This window comes from Anomaloglossus baeobatrachus, chromosome 2 (assembly GCF_048569485.1).
Source record: "Anomaloglossus baeobatrachus isolate aAnoBae1 chromosome 2, aAnoBae1.hap1, whole genome shotgun sequence".
NCBI lineage: Eukaryota > Metazoa > Chordata > Amphibia > Anura > Aromobatidae > Anomaloglossus > Anomaloglossus baeobatrachus.
Window position 1 is genome coordinate 282,871,891 of NC_134354.1, and position 23,827 is coordinate 282,895,717.

Genomic DNA, 23,827 nt, shown 5'->3' on the forward strand with positions numbered 1-23,827 from the left:
CCCTAACTGTGCCAACCACTGGTGCCCCCCTAACTGTGCCAACCACTGGTGTCCCCATAACTGTGCCAACCACTGGTGCCCCCCTAACTGTGCCAACCACCCTTGCCCCCTAACTGTGCCCACCACTGGTGCCCCCCTAACTGTGCCAACCACTGGTGCCCCCCTATGCTATTTTTTCTGCATTACTTTTATGGTGAGGTTGGGGCAATGGAAACCAAAAGTAAAATACAACATTTTAAGACCTTTATTCTTCCCACCTTCCCAGGACATTGGGGTGACACATTCCTGGGGCTCCGGTACGTGCCGCCGCCGCGGAGGAATGCTGCAGGACCGTACTAGTCCCCCGTACAGAAAATAGTCCCGTCCCCAGTCACGGGGGGCGTGGTCACAGGCGCCGCCTCTCGCCTCACCTGCGTGACGTCAGCAGGGTGCTCCGCCAGGAAGTGCGGGAGACAGTATGGAGCTGATTTCCTCGTGGTCTCCGGACACGGTCAGCGGCTACTTAGAGGGTGAGTACAGCAGGAGGTGACACTGTATACAGTGCTGTGGAAGGCGTGTGTGGACGGTGTCCTGGGTAAGAGCAGGGAGGGTGTGCCTGATATTGGAGTGCTAGGAAAGCCCTGGTGGTCGGGAGGTGACTGATCGCTGCAGTATGTGTGTTATCCGCAGGTCTGGACCCCACAGTACAGCATTACCCCTTCCAGGGCTGGAGTATCTCTGGGCAGAACCTGCTGGACCTGTCCCCTCAGCATCTGGATGCCCTCGGAGTCAGGAGCATTGGACACCAGGAGATATTTCTGGAAGCTGTGGAACAGCTGTGCGCCTTGGTAAGGAGGTAATAATGCTGAAGGGTGCATGGACGTATCCGCCCAGCCGATGGGGTGCAGCGGTATCCGCCACACCTGGGCCCTGGTGTCCGAGTGGGTAGGAGCACCTACCGTCACACCTGGGACCTAGTGTCCGAGTGGCTAGGAGCACCTACCGTCACACCTGGGCCCTGGTGTCCGAGTGGGTAGGAGCACCTACCGTCACACCTGGGACCTGGTGTCCGAGTGGCTAGGAGCACCTACCGTCACACCTGGGACCTGGTGTCCGAGTGACTAGGAGCACCTACCGTCACACCTGGGACCTGGTGTCCGAGTGGCTAGGAGCACCTACCGTCACACCTGGGACCTGGTGTCCGAGTGGCTAGGAGCACCTACCGTCACACCTGGGACCTGGTGTCCGAGTGGCTAGGAGCACCTATCGTCACACCTGGGACCTGGTGTCCGAGTGGCTAGGAGCACCTACCGTCACACCTGGGACCTGGTGTCCGAGTGGCTAGGAGCACCTACCGTCACACCTGGGACCTGGTGTCCGAGTGGCTAGGAGCACCTACCGTCACACCTGGGACCTGGTGTCCGAGTGGCTAGGAGCACCTACCGTCACACCTGGGACCTGGTGTCCGAGTGGCTAGGAGCACCTACCGTCACACCTGGGACCTGGTGTCCGAGTGGCTAGGAGCACCTACCGTCACACCTGGGACCTGGTGTCCGAGTGGCTAGGAGCACCTACCGTCACACCTGGGACCTGGTGTCCGAGTGGCTAGGAGCACCTACCGTCACACCTGGGAGCTGGTGTCCGAGTGGCTAGGAGCACCTACCGTCACACCTGGGAGCTGGTGTCCGAGTGGCTAGGAGCACCTACCGTCACACCTGGGAGCTGGTGTCCGAGTGGCTAGGAGCACCTACCGTCACACCTGGGACCTGGTGTCCGAGTGGCTAGGAGCACCTGCCGTCACACCTGGGACCTGGTGTCCGAGTGGCTAGGAGCACCTGCCGTCACACCTGGGACCTGGTGTCCGAGTGGCTAGGAGCACCTGCCGTCACACCTGGGACCTGGTGTCTGAGTGGCTAGGAGCACCTGCTGTCACACCTGGGACCTGGTGTCCGAGTGGCTAGGAGCACCTGCCGTCACACCTGATGTCCGAGTGGCTAGGAGCACCTACTGTCACACCTGGGACCTGATGTCCGAGTGGGTAGGAGCACCTACTGTCACACCTGGGACCTGGTGTCCGAGTGGGTAGGAGCACCTGCCGTCACACCTGGGCCCCGGTGTGACGGCAGGTGCTTCTACCCACTCGGACACCGGGGCCCAGGTGTGACGGCAGGTGCTTCTACCCACTCGGACACCGGGGCCCAGGTGTGACGGCAGGTGCTTCTACCCACTCGGACACCGGGGCCCAGGTGTGACGGCAGGTGCTTCTACCCACTCGGACACCGGGGCCCAGGTGTGACGGCAGGTGCTTCTACCCACTCGGACACCGGGGCCCAGGTGTGACGGCAGGTGCTTCTACCCACTCGGACACCGGGGCCCAGGTGTGACGGCAGGTGCTTCTACCCACTCGGACGCCGGGGCCCAGGTGTGACGGCAGGTGCTTCTACCCACTCGGACGCCGGGGCCCAGGTGTGACGGCAGGTGCTTCTACCCACTCGGACGCCGGGTCCCAGGTGTGACGGCAGGTGCTTCTACCCATTCGGACGCCGGGGCCCAGGTGTGACGGCAGGTGCTTCTACCCACTCGGACGCCGGGGCCCAGGTGTGACGGCAGGTGCTTCTACCCACTCGGACGCCGGGGCCCAGGTGTGACGGCAGGTGCTTCTACCCACTCGGACGCCGGGGCCCAGGTGTGACGGCAGGTGCTTCTACCCACTCGGACGCCGGGGCCCAGGCGTGACGGCAGGTGCTTCTACCCACTCGGACGCCGGGGCCCAGGCGTGACGGCAGGTGCTTCTACCCACTCGGACGCCGGGGCCCAGGCGTGACGGCAGGTGCTCTTACCCACTCGGACACCTGGGCCCCGTCGTCCTAGTGGCTAGGAGCACCTGCCGTCACACCTGGGACCTGGTGTCCGAGTGGCTAGGAGCACCTACCATCAAACCTGGGACCTGGTGTCCGAGTGGCTAGGAGCACCTGCCGTCACACCTGGTGTCCGAGTGGCTAGGAGCACCTGCCGTCACACCTGGTGTCCGAGTGGCTAGGAGCACCTACCGTCACACCTGGGACCTGATGTCCGAGTGGGTAGGAGCACCTACCGTCACACCTGGGACCTGGTGTCCGAGTGGGTAGGAGCACCTGCCGTCACACCTGGGCCCCGGTGTGACGGCAGATGCTTCTACCCACTCGGACACCGGGGCCCAGGTGTGACGGCAGGTGCTTCTACCCACTCGGACACCGGGGCCCAGGTGTGACGGCAGGTGCTTCTACCCACTCGGACACCGGGGCCCAGGTGTGACGGCAGGTGCTTCTACCCACTCGGACACCGGGGCCCAGGTGTGACGGCAGGTGCTTCTACCCACTCGGACACCGGGGCCCAGGTGTGACGGCAGGTGCTTCTACCCACTCGGACACCGGGGCCCAGGTGTGACGGCAGGTGCTTCTACCCACTCGGACACCGGGGCCCAGGTGTGACGGCAGGTGCTTCTACCCACTCGGACACCGGGGCCCAGGTGTGACGGCAGGTGCTTCTACCCACTCGGACACCGGGGCCCAGGTGTGACGGCAGGTGCTTCTACCCACTCGGACACCGGGGCCCAGGCGTGACGGCAGGTGCTTGTACCCACTCGGACACCGGGGCCCAGGTGTGACGGCAGGTGCTTCTATGCACTCGGACGCTGTGGTGCACACAATGAGTATAGACTCTGGTGTGTATTATTCATTGCTGGTGCCTATGCACACTGATAGTCTTATTTCTCCTTTCTATCTACAGTCATGGCCAAAAGTTTTGAGAATGACACCAAAATGATATTTTCACATGATCTGTTGCCCTCTGGTTTTTAATTGTGTTTGTCTGATGTTTACATCACATACAGAAATATAATTGCAATCATATTATGAGGACCAAATGGTTATATTGACAGTTAGAATGAGTTAATGCAGCAAGTCAATATTTGCAGTGTTGACCCTTCCTCTTCAGGACCTCTGCAATTCTCCCTGGCATGCTCTCGATCAACTTCTGGACCAAATCCTGACTGATAGCTGTCCATTCTTGCATAAGCAATGCTTGCATTTTGCCAGAATTTGTTGGTTTTGTTTGTCCACCCGTCTCTTGATGATTGCCCACAAGTTCTCAATGGGATTAAGATCTGGGGAGTTTCCAGGCCATGGACCCAAAATCTCTCTGTTTTGTTCCATGAGCCATTTAGTGATCACCTTTGCTTTATGGCAAGGTGCTCCATCATGCTGGAAAAGGCATTGTTGGGCGCCAAACTGCTCTTGGACAGTTGGGAGAAGTTACTCTTGGAGGACATTCTGGTACCATTCTTTATTCATGGCTGTGTTTTTAGGCAAGACTGTGAGTGAGCCGATTCCCTTGGCTGAGAAGCAACCCCACACATGAATCGTTTCAGGATGCTTAACAGTTGGCATGAGACAAGACTGGTGGTAGCGCTCACCTCTTCTTCTCCTAATAAGCTGTTTTCCAGATGTCCCAAACAATCGAAAAGGGGATTCATCTGAGAAAATGACTTTACCCCAGTCCTCAGCAGTCCACTCCCTGTACCTTTTGCATAATATCAGTCGGTCCCTGATGTTTTGCTGTTAAGCTGATCCCTCTTTGACATTCTGGAGTATATGCAAATTACCATTAGAAAAACTTAAGCAGTAGACTTTGTAAAAAATTAATATTTGTAGCATTCTCAAAACTTTTGGCCATGACTGTAGTTGTTTCTTTCTTTTCTAGCACTATGAGCTGCACAGTGAGACGCTGAGGTCCCTCACTGACAAGCTGTATGGAGTCTCGCAGTCCTTGTCCTCGCACATCCTCCTCCTCAGGAAGGCTTCTTCACTGTCCCAGGCCCTGGCTCTGTCTCCCACCCAGAAGCAGCTGGCTTGTATCATAGACATCATCTCTGCAGCACGAGGCCTCTTCTCCTGGCTTAACAGGTATTTGGGGGGGTGAGGAATCCTAAGAATGAGGGGGCTGCACTGGCTCCGCACTGCTCTCCCTGCTCTGCCGTGGTCCTTGGCTACCGCTGATTAGAAAGCCATGGCACAGAACTGTGGAGGATTTTATACATTACTTCCCATATACCTGCGCTTTAAGAGGTCACTCAGTGATACCATACTACACTATATATATAATGAGGACCTAATGTGATATTATCTAAAATATTTGTAAGGTTCTGCAGAATATGTTGGTGCTATAGAAATGAAATCCATGTTATGCGTGGCCTAAAACAATCCATATGCTAAGCAGAAAGGAAAAACCATGCCCATAAAATCAACCTGATCTTCTATTTCTGGGAAGGGGGCTGGCTTTTCATCTACCAGTTATAAAGCGGTTGTCCACTACTCGTACAACCCCCTTTTAACTTTGGGTTGCTGGTGAGAGTGGCATAAAACTAAAAAAAAAAAAAAAAAATAAAAGCCTCGACCTGTCATATACCTGTGTCTGCCATCTTTTCCTCCCTATTGTTAGTCCCCCATTGTGCTCTATGATACTGATGTGTTGTAGAATCTTTTTTGCTTCTTTAGTAACTCCTGCTAATTTACCAGATTGGTTACCGGAGTCCGGAGAGTTTGGCATCCCAGAGGTCACCGTGGTAACCTGCCAGATTGTAATGCTCGGCTGCATTCCTGCACAGATTATCTCAGCACTAGAAATTTCAGGCACAGCTAGATTTTGTCATCCATAGCCAATGCAGGGCAGTATGGACTGTCCTACATTATCGGGTGCTGACGGGACCCTGACAGTTTATTAACTCCTTACTGCCCGGTGCTACCATAGTACATTGATTGCAGGTCTGGAGCGAAACTCTGTTCATCTGAACATAGCCTTATATTCAAATAAACTGTTCCTTTTCATCTATACACAAAGTACTGCAGCCATATACAGGCTATGTATACACACTGCTGCTTTTTATTCTATTCCGTTGCTTCTGAAATGTTTTTTTTTTGTTTTTAATTTCTTGGTTTGGCAATGGCCGTGTTCAATTAGCTGCCCAACTCCTACAACACAGTAGCACTGCGGGACAGGAGCGATGCCACTAGCATTAATTGTGGAAAAAAGAGAGAAAAATTCAGCTCACCGAGTTGCTGTAATCCGCTGTCTGTTAGGACCCGCGCACGGAGGGCTAGGCTGCCAGATAAACAATCAGGAGCGAGGAAAGTCCAGCGCAGTCCAATATATCCAGTTAAAAATCACAATCTCTGTGGGGTCTGTACAATATCCCTGTATTATCCTGCTGACCGCTTTGTATTTTCCTATTTCTTTGTCGCTCTATTGGGAGACCCAGACAATTGGGTGTATAGGCTATGCCTCCGGAGGCCGCACAAAGTATTACACTCAAAAGTGTTAAGCCCCTCCCCTTCTGCCTATACACCCCCCGTGCTCCCACGGGCTCCTCAGTTTTATTGCTTTGTGCGAAGGAGGCAGACCTGCACACATAGCTCCACAGATTGGTCAGCAGCAGCTGCTGACCATGTCGGATGGAAGAAAAGTGGGCCCATATAGAGCCCCAGCATGCTTCCTTCTCACCCCACTCTTGTCGGCGGTGTTGTTAAGGTTGAGGTATCCATTGCGGGTACGGAGGCTGGAGCCCACATGCTGTTTTCCTTCCCCATCCCCCTCAGGGCTCTGGGCGAAGTGGGATCCTATCGGTCTCCAGGCACTGAGACCGTGCTTCATCCACAACTCCTGTGGAGCCTGCTGGATAGGAGCCGGGTACCGTTCAGGGACATGGCCCTGCTACTTGAAGGTACTCTGTATCCCTGTGGGGACCGCGCACGGCAACACCTCAGCTTTGCTGGGTGTGCTAGTGCACCGGGGACCGCGGCGCTGACCGGGTTAAACTGTGCCATTACACACTCAGCGTTGCTGAGTGTGTTTATATGTAGGGGCTACCGCGCTAACCGCCGCTGCCATGGGAAACTGCGGCGCGGCTGGGACTTGTAGTTCGCCGGGGACTTCGGCGCCGGCCGCGCTTTTACGGCGGCCACGCTTATACTCGAGTCCCCGGCTTTCTTGCGGCCTAGTTTCCTTTTCTCCCGCCCCCAGCCCTGACAGGCAGGGGAAGGGGCGGGACGCTGCACGGAACGAGCAGCACTGAGGGCTGGAGCATGCTTTCCATTCTCCACCCCCCTCACTGTGCACAGTGTGAGCACCAGTTCCCGCACTTTCTCGGCCACGCCCACGGCTCCCTCCTCTCGTCAGGACGCCGCAGCCATTCCTGTCAGCTCCTCCGCTGCAGAGAGGGACAAACCCTGGGAGACCCAGACACGGTCTCTGGTGGCCTCACAACCGCTTTAAAGCGGGTGGTAAGCAGCACCTGTTGGTGCTAGACCCATGGTGCTGTAGTGTATTGATACATTATTTGTTTATAGTATACTCTTTCACTGTAGGAGCACAGTTCATTCTGGCTATATACCCTATTGTGTTACTCAAGGAAAACAATAGCATGGCACCCACAAAGGCAGGGGTGCCAAATCACAGGCTTATTATGCTGCCTGCGCCGCTTGTACGGCCCAGCTGCCGGCAGGTCCCACTGACCCTCATTGTGTGCAATGTTCGGCCCCTGTGGCACTTCTTCAGCCAGAGCCTCTGCTAAGAGGGGCCCAGGGGGAGCCACCTGTTGACACTGTCCAGGTGACGGGGACTGAGTTTGCAAACCTCTCTGAGACTATGGCTAAGATACTAGAAGCCTTGCAGTCCAGGCCGGTATCTCAGCAAAGGGACTCTCTTGAATCATTGTTCCCTGGCCCCCCTCAGTTGGACCAACAATGTCCTCCCGGGGTATCTCATACATCCCAGGCTGAGGGTTCTGACTTAGACCCCAGTCCCAGACCGACTAAGCGGGCTCGCTTAGAATTTCCCTCGACATCATATTGTTCAGGGTCTCAGCGGGGGGAATCTCTGGTTGATGATGCGGAGACAGCTGATCAGGATTCTGATCCTGAGGGCGCTCTCAATCTTAATACTCCAGACGGGGACGTCATAGTGAACGATCTTATTGCGTCCATCTATCAAATGCTGGATATTTCTCCCTCGACTCCTCCGGCGGAGGAGTCAGCTTCTCAGCAGGAGAAATTCCGTTTCAGGTTCCCCAAGCGTACACAGAGTATGTTTCTAGACCACTCTGATTTCAGAGAGGCAGTCCAGAATCACCATGCTTGTCCAGATAAGCGTTTTTTCTAAGCGCCTTAAGGATACACGTTATCCTTTTCCCCCTGACGTGGTTAAAGGTTGGACTCAGTGTCCCAAAGTGGATCCTCCAATCTCCAAACTGGCGGCTAGATCCATACTTGCAGTGGAAGATGGGGCCTCGTTCAAAGATGCCACTGACAGGCAGATGGAGCTCTGGTTGAAATCCATCTATGAAGCTATCGGAGCTTCTTTTGCCCCAGCATTCGCAGCCGTATGGGTGCTACAAGCTATCTCAGCAGGTCAAGCGCAAATTGAAGCAGCCACATGCATGGCCGCGCCACAAGTGGCATCCATTACCACCCAGACCTCGGCATTTACGTCTTACGCTATTAATGCTGTCCTGGACTCTGCGAGCCGTACGGCGGTTGCGGCCGCCAATTCGGTGGTACTCCGCAGGGCCTTGTGGCTACGGGAATGAAAGGCAGATTCTGCTTCCAAAAAGCACTTAACCAGTTTGCCAATTTCTGGCGACAGGCTGTTTGGCGAGCGTTTGGATGAAATCATCAAACAATCCAAGGGAAAGGATACATCCTTACCCCAGCCCAAAAAGAACATACCCCAACAGAGGAGAGGGCAGTCGAGGTTTCGGTCCTTTCGGGGCGAGGGCAGGTCCCAATTCTCCTCGTCCAAAAGGTCTCAGAAAGAACAAAGGAACTCTGATGCATGGCGGTCTAAGTCACGTCCTAAAAAGACCACCGGAGGCGCCGCTAACAAAGCGGCTTCCTCATGACTTTCGACCTCCTCTAGCAGCATCCTCGGTCGGTGGCAGGCTCTCCCGCTTTTGCGACACCTGGCTGCCACAAATAAAAGACCGCTGGGTGAGAGACATTCTGTCTCACGGTTACAAGATTGAGTTCACCTCTCGTCCCCCGACTCGATTCTTCAGGTCATCCCCGCCTCCCGAGCGAGCCGAGGCTCTTCTGCAGGCGCTGCGCACTCTGAAGGTAGAAGGAGTAGTGATCCCTGTTCCTCTCCAGCAACAGAGCCACGGTTTTTACTCCAACTTGTTTGTAGTCCCAAAGAAGGACGGGTCTTTCCGCCCGGTCCTGGACCTGAAACTGCTCAACAAACACGTAAAAGCCAGACGGTTCATGATGGAATCCCTCCGCTCCGTCATCGCTTCAATGTCCCAAGGAGATTTCCTTGCATCGATCGATATCAAAGATGCTTATCTCCACGTACCGATTTCTCCAGAACACCAGCGCTTCTTGCGCTTCGCCATAGGAAACGAACAACTGCAATTCGTGGCACTGCCGTTCGGCCTGGCAACAGCCCCACGGGTTTTTACCAAGGTTATGGCTACTGTAGTAGCGCTCCTACACTCGCAGGGTTACTCGGTGATCCCGTACTTGGACGATCTGCTAATCAAGGCACCTCTCAAGAGGCATGCCAACGCAGCCTCGACGCTAACCTGGAGACTCTCCAGGGTTTCGGGTGGATCATCAATTTTCCAAAGTCAAATCTGACACCGGCCCAATCACTGACGTATCTTGGCATGGAGTTTCATACCCTCTCAGCGATAGTGAAGCTTCCGCTGATCAAGCAGCAGTCACTACAGAAAGGGGTACAATCTCTCCTTCAAGGCCAGTCACACCCCTTGAGGCGCTTCATGCACTTCCTGGGGAAGATGGTGGCAGCAATGGAGGCAGTCCCTTTCGCGCAGTTTCACCTGCGTCCCCTTCAATGGGACATCCTACGCAAATGGGACAGGTAGTCGACGTCCCTCGACAGGACCGTCTCCCTCTCTCAGGCGACCAAAGCTCCCCTTCGGTGGTGGCTTCTTCCCACTTCATTATCGAAGGGGAAATCCTTCCTACCCCCATCCTGGGAAGTAGTCACGACGGACGCGAGTCTGTCAGGGTGGGGAGCGGTTTTTCTCCACCACAGGGCTCAGGGTACGTGGACCCAGCAAGAGTCCTCGCTTCAGATCAATGTTCTGGAAATACGGGCAGTGTATCTTGCCCTGAAAGCGTTCCAGCAGTGGCTGGAAGGCAAGCAGATCCGAATTCAGTCGGACAATTCCACAGCGGTGGCATACATCAACTACCAAGGCGGCACACGCAGCCGGCAAGCCTTCCAGGAAGTCCGGCGGATTTTGATGTGGGTGGGAGCCACGGCCTCCACCATATCCGCAGTTCACATCCCAGGCGTGGAAAACTGGGAAGCAGATTATCTCAGTCGCCAGGGCATGGACGCAGGGGAATGGTCACTTCACCCGGACGTGTTTCAGGAGATCTGTTGCCACTGGGGGGTGCCGGACGTCGACCTCATGGCGTCCCGGCACAACAACAAGGTACCAATGTTCATGGCACGGTCTCAAGATCCCAGAGCTATGGCGGCGGACGCCTTAGTTCAGGATTGGTCGCAGTTTCAGCTCCCTTATGTGTTTCCTCCGCTGGCACTGTTGCCCAGAGTGTTACGCAAGATCAGGGCCGACTGCCGCCGCGCCATCCTCGTCGCTCCAGACTGGCCGAGGAGGTCGTGGTACCAGGATCTGTGGCATCTCATGGTCGGCCAACCGTGGGCACTACCAGACCGAACAGACTTGCTATCTCAAGGGCCGTTTTTTTCCATCTGAATTCTGCGGCCCTCAACCTGACTGTGTGGCCATTGAGTCCTGGATCCTAGCGTCTCCAGGGTTATCTCAAGACGTCATTGCCACTATGAGACAGGCTAGGAAACCAACGTCCGCCAAGATCTATCACAGGACGTGGAAAATTTTTCTGTCGTGGTGCTCTGCTCAGGGTTTTTCTCCCTGGCCATTTGCATTACCTACTTTTCTGTCCTTCCTTCAATCTGGACTGGAAAAGGGTTTGTCGCTCGGCTCCCTTAAGGGACAAGTCTCAGCGCTCTGTGTTTTTCCAGAAGCGCCTAGCCAGACTTCCACAGGTACGCACGTTCCTGCAGGGGGTTTGTCACATAGTTCCACCTTACAAGCGGCAGTTAGAACCCTGGGATCTAAACAGGGTGCTGATGGTTCTTCAGAAACCACCATTCGAGCCAATGAGAGATATTTCCCTCTCACGACTTTCGCAGAAAGTGGTTTTTCTAGTAGCAGTCGCTTCTCTTCGGAGAGTGTCTGAGCTAGCAGCGTTGTCGTGCCAAGCCCCTTTCCTGGTGTTTCACCAGGACAAGGTGGTTCTACCTCCGGTTCCGGAATTTCTCCCTAAGGTGGTATTCCCCTTTCATCTCAATCAGGATATTTCCTTACCTTCTTTTTATCCTCATCCAGTTCACCAATGTGAAAAGGATTTGTACTTGTTAGATTTGGTGAGAGCACTCAGACTCTACATTTCTCGTACGGCGCCCCTGCGCCGCTCGGATGCACTCTTTGTCCTTGTCGCTGGCCAGCGTAAAGGGTCACAGGCTTCCAAATCAACCCTGGCTCGGTGGATCAAGGAGCCAATTATCGAAGCCTACCGTTCTGCTGGGCTTCCGGTTCCCTCAGGGCTGAAGGCCCATTCTACCAGAGCCGTGGGCGCGTCCTGGGCTTTGAGGCACCAGGCTACGGCTCAGCAGGTGTGTCAGGCGGCTACCTGATCGAGCCTGCACACTTTCACGAAGCACTATCAGGTGCATACCTATGCTTCGGCGGATGCCAGCCTAGGTAGACGAGTCCTTCAGGCGGCGGTTGCCCACCTGTAGGAAAGGGTCGTTTTACGGCTCTCTTACGAGGTATTATTTTACCCACCCAGGGACTGCTTTTGGACGTCCCAATTGTCTGGGTCTCCCAATAGAGCGACAAAGAAGAAGGGAATTTTGTTTACTTACCGTAAATTCCTTTTCTTCTAGCTCTAATTGGGAGACCCAGCACCCGCCCCTGTTTTTTTGTGTACACATGTTGTTCATGTTGAATGGTTTCAGTTCTCCGATATTCCTTCGGATTGAAGTTACTTTTAACCAGTTTATAATTCTTTTTCCTCCTTCTTGCTTTTGCACCAAAACTGAGGAGCCCGTGGGAGCACGGGGGGTGTATAGGCAGAAGGGGAGGGGCTTAACACTTTTGAGTGTAATACTTTGTGCGGCCTCCGGAGGCATAGCCTATACACCCAATTGTCTGGGTCTCCCAATTAGAGCTAGAAGAAAAGGAATTTACGGTAAGTAAACAAAATTCCCTTCTTTTAATGGATTTACCAAATAAATGTGATTTTTAACTGGATATATTGGACTGCGCTGGACTTTCCTCTCTCCTAGCATTAATTGTGGGTTCTGGCTGTATGATACAGCCAACACCTAGGACAGAGCCTAGTACGCTGCTGCTAGAGTTGGTCAGGGCAGGAGTAGGTTAAGAAAACATGTAAAGGAATATTTTTCACCCATTCCTGCCTGTTTGTTTCCTTTCTTCAAAAATATCTACTTTAGCTTTGTGAGGGCTCGTGTATTATAGAATGAATTGTAGATTTGAGTCATTCCAGATCAAATCAGTGGCAGTTATCAGTGATTGACAGAGGCGTCTAAACTGCAGCAATCTGAGCAAGGTCCCTCTCTCCAGATACCGTACAGTTACGTCATCTGCTGTGAAGGGGTTAATACGCTGATGTACTGTAGATTTCTCTAGTCCCTTCCACGACAGCATAGGAGGTTGTCTCTCCACGCCCTAAGGCTACATGCGCAAGCTGCTTTTTTTGCTGCTTTTTTGCTGCTTTTTTGGCTGCAGTTTTGTCAGCAGAACTTTCTGACATTTGACTTCCCAGCAAAGTCTATGAGAAGTCAGATTTGTCATGCGCACACTGCAGTTTATTTGTCAGCGTTTTTTTGTCAAAAGTTTGTGACAAAAAAAATGCACCATGTTCATTCTTTCCTGCGTTTTTGTCAACATTTGTCACCCATTGAAATCAATGAGGGCATCAAAAACGCAGGAAAAATGCATGCTAATCACAAGTGGTGCATTTTACCTGCCTTTTACCTGCGTTTTTGCTAGCAAAAACGCAGGTGATTTGTCAGGAAGTGAGGTCAGGCAAGTGGTCCCGTCCCGTCCTCCACGTGTTCCCCGAAGTACCGCTGTCCCCAGGGGAGATGATGTGGAGGACGGGGACTATCAGCAGCGGCGGCAGCGAGAGGGAAAAATCAATGTTTTCAGCTGCCAATGTCCATCCCCCTCTCGCTGCCGCCGCCGCTGATAGTCCCGTCCTCCCCGTGTTCCCTGAAGTACCGCTGTCCCCGCACAGAGGAGATGATGGACCCCTCTCACTGCCACCGCCGCCGCCGCTGAAAGTCCCGTCCTCCACGCTCCTGCCGGCCGGCTCCACGCTCCTGCCGGCCGGCTCCACGCTCCTGCCGGCCGGCTCCACGCTCCTGCCGGCCGGCTCCACGCAGTAGCGCGATCAGCTGAGCTGTCACTGAGGTTACTCGCGGCCACCGCTGGATTCAGCGGTTGCCGTGGGTAACCTCGGTGACAGCTCAGCTGATCGCGCGGCTGTCTTCATTAGCTGCGTGGAGGTGACCGGAGCGGCGGTGTCTGCTGCTTCTCCGGTCACCTGCATGCAGCAGAGCTGGACGCGACGCTGGAGCATGCTGGATTACGTCGGACATGGAGGGTTTGTCGGGGTTAATAAATTGGTAATGAGGGAATGTGTTTGTGTTTTTTATTTCTAATAAAGGATTTTTTCATGTGTGTTTATTTACTGTAATTTACAGATTAATCATGGAGGGTGTCTCATAGACGCCTGACATGATTAATCTAGGATTTAGTGGCAGCTATGGGCTGCCATTAACTCCTTATTACCCCGATTTGCCAACGCACCAGGGTAAATCGGGAAGAGCCGGGTACAGTCCCAGAACTGTCGCATCTAATGGATGCGGCTATTCTGGGCGGCTGCTGACTGATATTGTTAGGGTGGGGGGCTCCCCATAACGTGGAGCTCCCCATCCTGAGAATACCAGCCTTCAGCCGTATGGCTTTATCTGGCTGGCATTAAAATTGGGGGGGACCGCACGCCAGTTTTTTTTTAAATTATTTATTTATTTCTAATTTTTTTTTTTTCAATTCAACAAGCTTTATGGGCTTGTTTGAACTGAAAAATACATGAAACAATTGTTGACAAAACTGCAGCCAAAAACGCACCAAAAAAGCACCTACATTTTTTGTGACATTTCCAGGCTCTCTCTGACAAGGTGCAGTTTTGGCTGCAGTTTTGGCTGCAGTTTTGGCTGCAGTTTTGGCTGCAGTTTGTGAACACGAAAAAGAAGCAGCGTGCGCATGTAGCCTAATTGGGACAGGAAGCACAGAGAGGTTAAAAGGACCCTCCCACCTCCCATAGCCAGTGTCTTTCCTGTCCCCATGGGGCATGGAGAGGTTTTGTTTTTCTCCTATGCTGTGGTGGCCGGCGGACTGCAGTATATGTACATATGTATGTGTGTGTAATATATATATATATATCTATCTCCCCTACCTTAGTTGGGCAGTATCGGTCGGGCCTTCGCAGCTCCTCCCATACTGTTCCCTCACGCTGTGAGGGACCGCTGCTCCAGCCCTCCGGATCTCCTCTGGGGTGATGCGGGCTGTGTAGCTCCCCGTCCGGTGTCCTCCCTGAGCCGCCGACCGCCTCCTGTGTGCACGCTGCAGTACGACCCGGAAGTGCTGCCGCGGGCGGGACTTCCGGTCCGGGCACTTCCGGTCACGGAGGCAGCGTGACGGACTCGCCGTCGCTTCCACGGCCTATCAGGGACCTGATACGGGAGGCGGGGAACGTTCCCTGTCACTGGGGAGGGCAGGCCTTTCTGCATAAAGGCCGCCCTGAAGACTTCAGAATCATGGTAAGGAATTCTACTGTGCTCACTGACATGTCTTCCCCTGCGTCTGCAGAGCCCAGTGTTCCCCATGCCGCAGTAAGTAAGGAGGGGGGTGGTCCCTTATGCATAGTCTCAGGCTGGTGTTTATGGCTCCTCCTGGTCTGTGTTTTCCAGGAGGACAAGCCTGCTAAAAAATCTGACAAGGGTGACACATTAGAGAAGTCTGAGATCTGATAAGCCTGCCAAGCCTGACCGCTATGAAAAGACTGAAAAGATTAAAAAGTGTCCAGTCTGTATAAAAAAGCTCCCTGCAGTCTGGGATAAGAAGCTTTGCCAACAGTGTACGGACCAGATTGTTAGGGCTGAACAACCGTCCCTGGTAGACGAGCTTCGGTCCATGATGAAACAGGAGATTCAGGCCTCACTAGCCTCCCTCCCTGCTCCTGGCCCTTCTACCCCAAAGAAAAGGAAACTCCAGTCAGCCCCGTCTGATCATGAGGATGCTGATTCCGCCTCGGAGGGTCCCGACGAGGGTTCTTCCTCCGGGAGGTCTGCCCAGTCCTTCCTTTTCCCCTCAGAAGATTTGGGGGATCTTATTGGGGCGGTTAGGAGCACTATGGGGTTAGAGGAAGTGCAGGTTTTTCCCTCGGTCCAGGATGAAATGTTCGCTGGACTGAAAACCGTCAAACAATTAGGGTTTCCTGTTCATGCCAATATTCTGGATATTTTTTTAATTTTATAAAGAATGGTCTGGCTCACTGATGTGGTGCTCAGGAGAAAATTAGTCCATATATAGAAAAAGCTCCGGCACACAATGATGTATCAATTAATATTTTATTTCCATAAATTGATAATTCAGATATAGATGAATAACGTTTCGGCTGATGCCTTCTTCACAACTGAAATTCATATAACAAGATAAAGTATAACAAGAGAAAATCAGTACCAATATTCTTTCATATTTCATATTAGTAACTATCACGTGAATTATAACTGGTATAATAAATTATCCTTTATTACCTAATTGGTATAATGAGTGATATCTGAGAAGAACGTCAGACGCATGTAATCGTTTATATCTGGAAAAATAATAACAATGCCTACATTTCAGGAATCATAGAAATCATAAGGATACCCTAATGTATACTTAGGAATATATATCATATCCATTATTTGTGTTTATAAAGCGTATCACTACTGTCAGTCTATAGACTTCACCAGGGCATAATCCCAATCAATAATAAATTAAAAGACCTCTTTACCTTCATTTTGAAAAGACAATATATAATCATAATGCCAAAGGGGAAGTGGTTATGGTGTTGGACCGCTATAAGACTAAAGAGATAAAGAAAAAGGATTGCTATCAGTGTATCAGAAGAAACTCCGGTTGTAAACATATAAACAATATTATTTTAGGTCCAAAGTGACAATGTGCCGCTCAACAAGGGGTTAACAGAGAAGATGAACGTGACATACCTGTTTAGCCGAGGATCAGCAGTGAAGTGAAGTGACCGCGCTGGGGTTTAAATGTGCTGGAGGGGCGGGCATAATTAAACAATTTCCTGTGTGTGTGGAACGCATAAGGACGAGTGGCACGCAAGCCGCGCGTGTGCTGTGTACCCGGAAGTGCGCGCATGCGCAGAAGTGAAAATATGGTGTAAATATGAAATATGAAAGAATATTGGTACTGATTTTCTCTTGTTATACTTTATCTTGTTATATGAATTTCAGTTGTGAAGAAGGCATCAGCCGAAACGTTATTCATCTATATCTGAATTATCAATTTATGGAAATAAAATATTAATTGATACATCATTGTGTGCCAAATATTCTGGATATTGTCTCTCAGGAATGGGAATTTCCTGAGAAGCGTTTCCGGGGTGACCCCAGGCGCCGATTTCCCCTGGAGGCTTCTGGGTTGCATTGGGAGGTTCCTAAAGTGGATGTGCAGGTGGCCATGGTCGCTAAACAAATGGCGCTCCCCTTTGAAGATACTTCCCAGCTTAGAGATCCGATGGATAGGAAGGTCGAGGGCCTCATGAAGCGATCCTGGGAGGCCTTGTCTTCTACCATTCAGGCCAATATTGCCTCCACTTGTGTCTCCCGGTCCCTACTTGGGTGGCTCGACCAGTTGGAGGCTCATATTTCCCAGGGTACCCCTCGGGAGGAGTTGCTAGAATCCCTTCCCTTACTTAGGAAAGCTACCAGTTTTTTGGCGGATACCTCGGTGGAGTCTGTCCGCCTGGCTGCCAGGACCTCGGTCTTGTCTAACTCTGCCAGACGTGCCCTCTGGCTTAAGGCATGGAGTGGAGACTCCACCTCTAAAATGAGACTTTGCTCCCTTCCGTTTAAAGGGGATTTGGTGTTTGGGCCTGCCCTGGATGACATTCTGGACAAGGCGAATGATCGTAAGGCCTTGCCGGATCCTAAGCCCTCCAGGAAGCGGTCCTTTCGTCCCTCGATGCCTCAGGCCTCCCAGCCCAGGGGGAAAGGGAAGTCGGGCCGGTGGAGCTACCCTAAGGGAAGAGGGAGAAACATTCTCATCCCTTCCCATCAACAACGTCCTCAGCAAGACAAACCATGACTCGGATCGGGTGGGGGGACGACTCTCGGCTTTTCTTCCCCATTGGCGGTCCATCACCTCCTGCCAATGGGTCCTGAAGATAGTCTCAGAGAGTCTATTAATAGAATTCATCTCCCCCCCCTCTACCAGGCCTCCGAGTCACGGCTCTGGCGCAGGGTTCGCAGGCCCTCCTGTACTCGAAGATTCAGGAGCTAATGCATTCGGGGGTCGTTTCCCCAGTCCCGAGTCAGGAAGGAGGAGTAGGCCACTACTCCCGTCTCTTCCTTGTCAAAAAGCCGTCTGGCGATGTCCGGATTATCATCAATCTGAGGCGTCTCAACCGGCAGGTCAGATACCGGCGTTTCAAGATGGAGTCTGTGAGATCGGCTATCCCACTGATAGGTCTGCACCACCAGATGGCCTCAATAGACCTGAAAGACGCCTACTTCCATGTACCCATCCATCCGTGTCACAGGCAATACCTCAAGTTTGCGGTTCTGCACGGGGCGGAGGTGCTTCATTTCCAATTCAACGTACTTCCCTTCGGGATCTCCTCGGCTCCAAGGATCTTTTCAAATTTCATGGCAGAGGTGGTCGCCTTCATACGATTGCAAGGTATCTGTCTGGTTCCATATTTGGACGACTTTCTTCTCGTGGCTCCCTCCGCTCAGATCCTCCGGAGCCATGTGGAGAAGTCCTTAAGCATTCTTCGTTCCTTGGGCTGGATCCCCAATCTCAAGAAATCACAGTTGCAACCCTCCTCCACTTTGCAGTTTCTCGGGGTGCTGCTGGACTCCGACAGACAGGCATCCTTTCTCCCGGGGAGCCACCGGTTGACCCTGCTAACCAAAATCTCAAAGCTTCGCCGATAGGCTCGCCCGACCCTTCGAGCAGCTATGTCGGCTCTAGGTTCTATGACGTCCTGCATTCCCTCAGTCATGTGGGCTCAGGCCCACTCTCGTCTACAGGATCATATCCTGGCGCATTGGGACAGACTCCCGTCCTCCCTGAACAAACTGTTTCGCCTCTCAGGGACCGTCTCCTCATCCCTTCTCTGGTGGCTGCATCCCAACAACCTGAAGGTGGGGGTTGCCTGGACTCAGACGCCCCTGGTTACACTAACAACCGATGCCAGCCTGCGGGAATGGGGTGCTATGGTGGCAAACTCCCCATTTCAGGGGGTCTGGAGTCCTTATGTCAGCTCCCAATCCTCCAACTACCGGGAGCTCAGGGCAGTCAGGGAAGCCCTCCTTGCGGCTCAGGATCTCGTCCGGGACACTCACGTCCTGGTCTACTCAGACAATGTCACCACGGTAGCACATCTCCGCCGTCAGGGCAGTACACGATTGGGCGCCCTGAAGTCTGTGTCCTCCCGGATCTTCCACTGGGCAGAACGGTCCCTGCTATCCCTTTCTGCAGTCCATCTAAAGGGATCCCTAAACCTTTAGGCAGATTTCCTGAGTCGTCGGGATGTTCACCCAGGGGAGTGGAGTCTGGACCAAGTGGTGTTCTGCTCTCTGGTGGCAATATTCAGAGGTGGACCTCTTTGCTTCAGCAAGAAATCGCAAGGTCGCAACATTTTTCTCCCTGAACCCTCGGGACAATGCGTTGGGGGTGGATGCCTTCTGCCACACTTGGTCCTTTTGCATTCCCCCTCGGCCTGCTTCTTTCTGCGCAAGCGCGCTGCAGCTGAACTCCTCCTGATCGGTGTAGTCACTGCTCCGCGCTCCTCCCATCTATTTCCTGCCTCAGGGCAAGATGGGAAGGAGGTGACGTGAGTTCAGCTGCAGCGCGCTTGCGCAGAAAGCAGGCCGAGGGGGAATGCGCGATCCCGCGATTATGGGCGGTTGCTTGGTAATTAACATCACAGCACCGCCCATAATCTAAACCCTGCGCGCACGTCACCACCGGTGACACTGGGCACAGTGCTCATCCACGAGAGATGAGCACTGGGCATGCGCGGGGATGGCTGGAGCAGTGGGCGGCGTCCAGAAGTATAGAAATCGGCGATGGGGGCGGCATACAGGAACAGGGGGCAGAATAACGGCCATCAGGCAGCCCGCCCCCGTGACACATTTAGAGAATCAGAAGCCAAAAAGGTACCTCGATATAAACTCTTTTTTTGGGTCAGAAAGGGGCCACAATACTAACAGGGACCTTGCTAGAATGCAGCCCAGGAGCTGCAGAGGGGGAATCTGTTAGGTTTAAGTCGAAATTTCTGCTGACAGGTTCCCTTTAATGCTTAAACCCTGGCAACAAATGTGAGCACACCCCTAAAAGAAAATGGCCAAATTGTGCCCAATTGACCATGTTTCCTCCCTGGTGTCATGTGACTCATTAGTGTTACAAGATCTGTGTGAATGGGGAGTGTGTCTTCCTACAGTCAAGCATGGTGGTGAGAGTGTCGTGGTTTGGGGGGCTGCTGGCTATGGGGATGGATAGTTCATTGAGGGAACCATAAATGCCAACATGTACTGTGACACACTGAAGCAGAGCCTGATCCCCCTCCCTTCAGAAACTGGGCCCTAGGGCAGTATTCCAACATAATGACCCCAAGCAATCCTCCAAGATGACCACTGCCTTGCTAAAGTAATTGAGGGTAGCGGGGTTGGACTGGCCATCATGTCCTCAGACTTAAACCCTATTGAGCATCTGTGGGGCATCCTCAAATGGAAGGGGGAGGAGCGCAAGGACCCTAACATCCACCAGCTCCATGATGTCGTCATGGAGGACAGAAGAGGATTCCAGTGGCTCCTGTGAAGCTCTAGTGACTCCATGCCCAAGAGAGTTAAGTGCTTGAAAATAATTGTGGCCACATAAAATATTTTTACACTTTGGGCACAATGTGGCCATTTACACTTAGGGTTGTAATCACTTTTGTTGCTAGTGGTTTTTACATTAATGGCTGTGTTGGTTATTTAGAGGGCACCCAAAATTTACACTGTTATACAAGCTGTACACTGACTACTTTACATTGTATCAAAGTGTCCTATCTTCAGTGTTATCCCATAAATTATAATGAAATATTCACAAATGTGAGGGGTGTACTCACTTTGATATACCGTAAATAGGAAAACTAAAAGGTTATATTTTTCAAAATGTGGTGATGGGGAAGAAAGCAAAACAGCAGTGTCGTATGGAGACTATCACTTCACTTGATATATACACTGTGCACAATAATTTGGCAGTATGCATGGTTGATGAATCATTTTATTATAGAACTACAGTGCTGTCAGACATAACAAAAGGTTAATAAACCTGAATATTTAAGGAAGTAATAATGAAGATTTATCTTAGGAGAATGTGTGTAGAATTATTGGCCAATTATTACTGTGCAGAATTATTATGCAACTCAATGTACAAAAATACATTTCTGACATTTAAAAGGCGCCAATCAAGGCCTCCCAAACTCTGTACAAATGGGTGACTGTTTCCCTTCATCGTAAATATCTCATTTAAGAAGGGGCCCAAAAGTTCTCAATAGGGTTTAGGTCAGGTGAGGAAGGGACCAGGTCATTATTCTTTCATCGTTTAAAGGAACTCTCCATGGATGAGATGAAATGGTGTCCATGATATAACTCAAACTGCTGCCCATCCTGGTCACATGTCTGAATTGGCACCAATTCCGAATAGAGTCGCCATTACATTAGTCCAGCGCTCTCACCACAATCCTTCCTGCAGACACAGTCCATCCTGTTCTGATGAAGCTCCAGGTGGGTCTTAACCGCCATGGGTGTCTTGGATTGTAAGAAAAATCATGTTCGTGTACTGCCCCGGCGCAGACCGGGGTGCTCGGATTCGGGGTGGTGCTGCCTCGAAGGGTCCGGACCCGGGCTCGGCTAACACTCCGATCCTTGAAAGGGGGATTATTTACAGGGGAGAAGTTTTTGATGCCACCTGCGAGTTGCGGTAATGGGAGTACCGCCACTGCTGGAAGGAGTACCGGGGCAGATGGTGTTGGGGCAGCAAGGTGTCAGTCCCTCCACAAGTAGGGAAGGCTCTGGGGTTTTTGGTGGATACTGGGGAGCGCAGGGTGCAGGGGAACAGAGTACTCACTGTGGGTAGTCGTGGTGCAGGATGAGGATTATAAAGGAGACACTCACACTGGAGATAAACCGAAGTCTCTGTGCATCACAGTCACTACAGGGAGCCCGTCCAGGTGTCCGCTCCCACCGGTGTCACTTGATAGTCCGGACTCTGCCTCCGTGCACAATTTTAGTGGCCCCTTGGCATGAAGCTGTTGGGGCCCCGCTACCTGTGTGTAGGGCAGCTGTGCTCTTGATGGCTGGCACTTGGGATTTCAGTTGGGTTGCCTTTTATGGAGAACCCTATTCCCCGTGTTATGCTGATGCCTTCAATCTCTGAGCTCTTAGGGAAGTTTGTGAAGATACTCTCCCTCCCAGGTTAATTATCAGGGCGGCGGAACCTGCCCCTGACCTAGGGTCCTGTACTCCGCCGTGCTCTGTACCGGTAAGTTCTTTTGGGGTTCTGATGCCGATAGTCCTCCAAGACTATGTCCGTCACACCCCTTTCCAATGTCACTGCTACCGGTCCCCGACTCCTGTGGTCCCGCTCCACAGTCTGCGACCCAACCTTGGTCTCGCTCCCTGGGAGCTACTACTCCCAGCTCCTCACTCTTTGAGGGCTCTCACTCAACTGCCTTCCTCTCTCCCACCAGTCTGCCTGACCCCTAGGTGGGTGGCCCTACTCCAGCTTGACCAACCCACTGGTGTGTCTGACAGGTTTGATGTGAGGTGTGGTTGGGATTTGTAGTGCTGATGGGGTGACACTGGTTATTGGGAACCTGTAACAATGGGGGTTGGGTCCTGCACTCTGGAGGACAGGATGCAGTTCTCTGATATAGTTAGGGGCGCTACATTTGCATATCCCTTTAAGTGCTGCCTCCTACTACGCAGTTTTGGAATAGGACCGCACTGGAGGATAATGGGTTCCTGGTAACTTAGTTTGATTTTTCTCAAATGTTTAGCAGTTTAAAGGGATTTCCCCATCCAAATCCACAAGTCGGCAGTTGCTGTGAGGATTCTCCGGTGTCAGTGTCGGGAACCACGGTTAGTGATTCCAAGTATGCGATGTATACTCCCGGCCAGAATCTGACTATATGAGTGCAGCCTCACTCAATACGCTTGCATTTAGTGAGGCTGCGCCCATCTAGTTGGATTCTTGCAGATCGCGTAGTCGCGGCCATGTGACCTCCGTTTTCGGCTCTGACACTGGAGAATCCTGCCAGTGCACAATGGATGAAGAGTTGTGGATTTGGATCTGACAACCCTTTTAATGTGTGTTGCTTTTTCTGATCCACCTTTTTTATGGATCTGTAATCACGCTTCAATATCATAGCAATGTCAAGACTGCTGCATCCCTTTTTAAGACTTTTGACAATTTTGAACTTTTTCGAGTCAGTTACAGCTCTTTGGCCCATTTTGTATAAAGGGTGTATGTATCCTTAGGCCATATTCTCCCTCATTACACAAATACACATCACCGGATCCGCTTCATGCAATTGGCATTCAACTATATTCAGCTTAAAGTTGGAAAATGTGTATAAAAATGATATGGTCAAAATCCTCACTAGTCCAATAATTCTGCACAGTGTGTTATTGTATACTTTGTGTATAATTACATTGTGTATTCTATCTCCAGGTATCTGTTCACACGCCTGAATGACTACTCCGCTAGTCGGGATGTTATTGCTCTGTGTGTAGAGCTGGCAGAGCTGCTTCATAAGGTATGGAATGGGAATATTTTCTATATATTTCACCTTCACTCAATGTTTTTGAGCTGTTAATAAGCAGACACAGACTCCCTTTAATAGTGCCAGCCTGTAGTGGCGTTACGTATGCAGATGTGACCCTTGCAGGATCCAAGTGTTTGCCCAAGGTCTTTCCTGAGTATGAACATATATCTGTAAATATTATCTTTTGATATACAGTATTGTTTTTTTATAATGGAGACAAAATAATCCAGGTTTCATGTTACAGTAATTGTTAAAAGCAATTTTTCACACCTTTTTGAAGGTCAGAATGCAGCTGGAGCGGACAGCAATTTTTATGCTGTCTTTTGTGTCTCTATGGTGTAGTTTATGGGAACGTTAAATTTTAAAGGGAAACTGTCACCAGATTTGGCAACTATAAGCTGTGGCCACCACCACGCTCTTATATTCAGCATTCTAATAGTCTGTATATAAGAGCCCAGGCTGCTGTATAGAACGTAAAAGTCACTTTATAATACCTAACGGGTGGTGCGGTGCAGACCGGTTGGATGGATGTCTCCATTCTGTGTCCGGCGCCGCCTCTTTTGGCCATCTTTGTACTCCTTTTTCTGAAGCCTGGG

At 51.9% G+C, this 23,827-nt stretch overlaps 1 protein-coding gene across 2 annotated transcripts in view; it reads left to right on the top strand.

Moving 5' to 3' along the window:
• The first annotated feature begins 414 nt into the window (after positions 1 to 414).
• The window catches only part of CNKSR1 (connector enhancer of kinase suppressor of Ras 1), a 132,467-nt gene continuing 109,054 nt past the window's right edge, over positions 415 to 23,827 (top strand). For both annotated transcript variants that reach the window (XM_075335826.1, XM_075335827.1), the window contains exons 1-4: positions 415 to 509; positions 670 to 827; positions 4,720 to 4,922; positions 23,138 to 23,222. In XM_075335826.1, the coding sequence (XP_075191941.1) occupies positions 458 to 509; positions 670 to 827; positions 4,720 to 4,922; positions 23,138 to 23,222 (498 nt within the window). In that variant the 5' untranslated portion in view covers positions 415 to 457. The remainder of the gene's footprint in view (positions 510 to 669; positions 828 to 4,719; positions 4,923 to 23,137; positions 23,223 to 23,827) is intronic.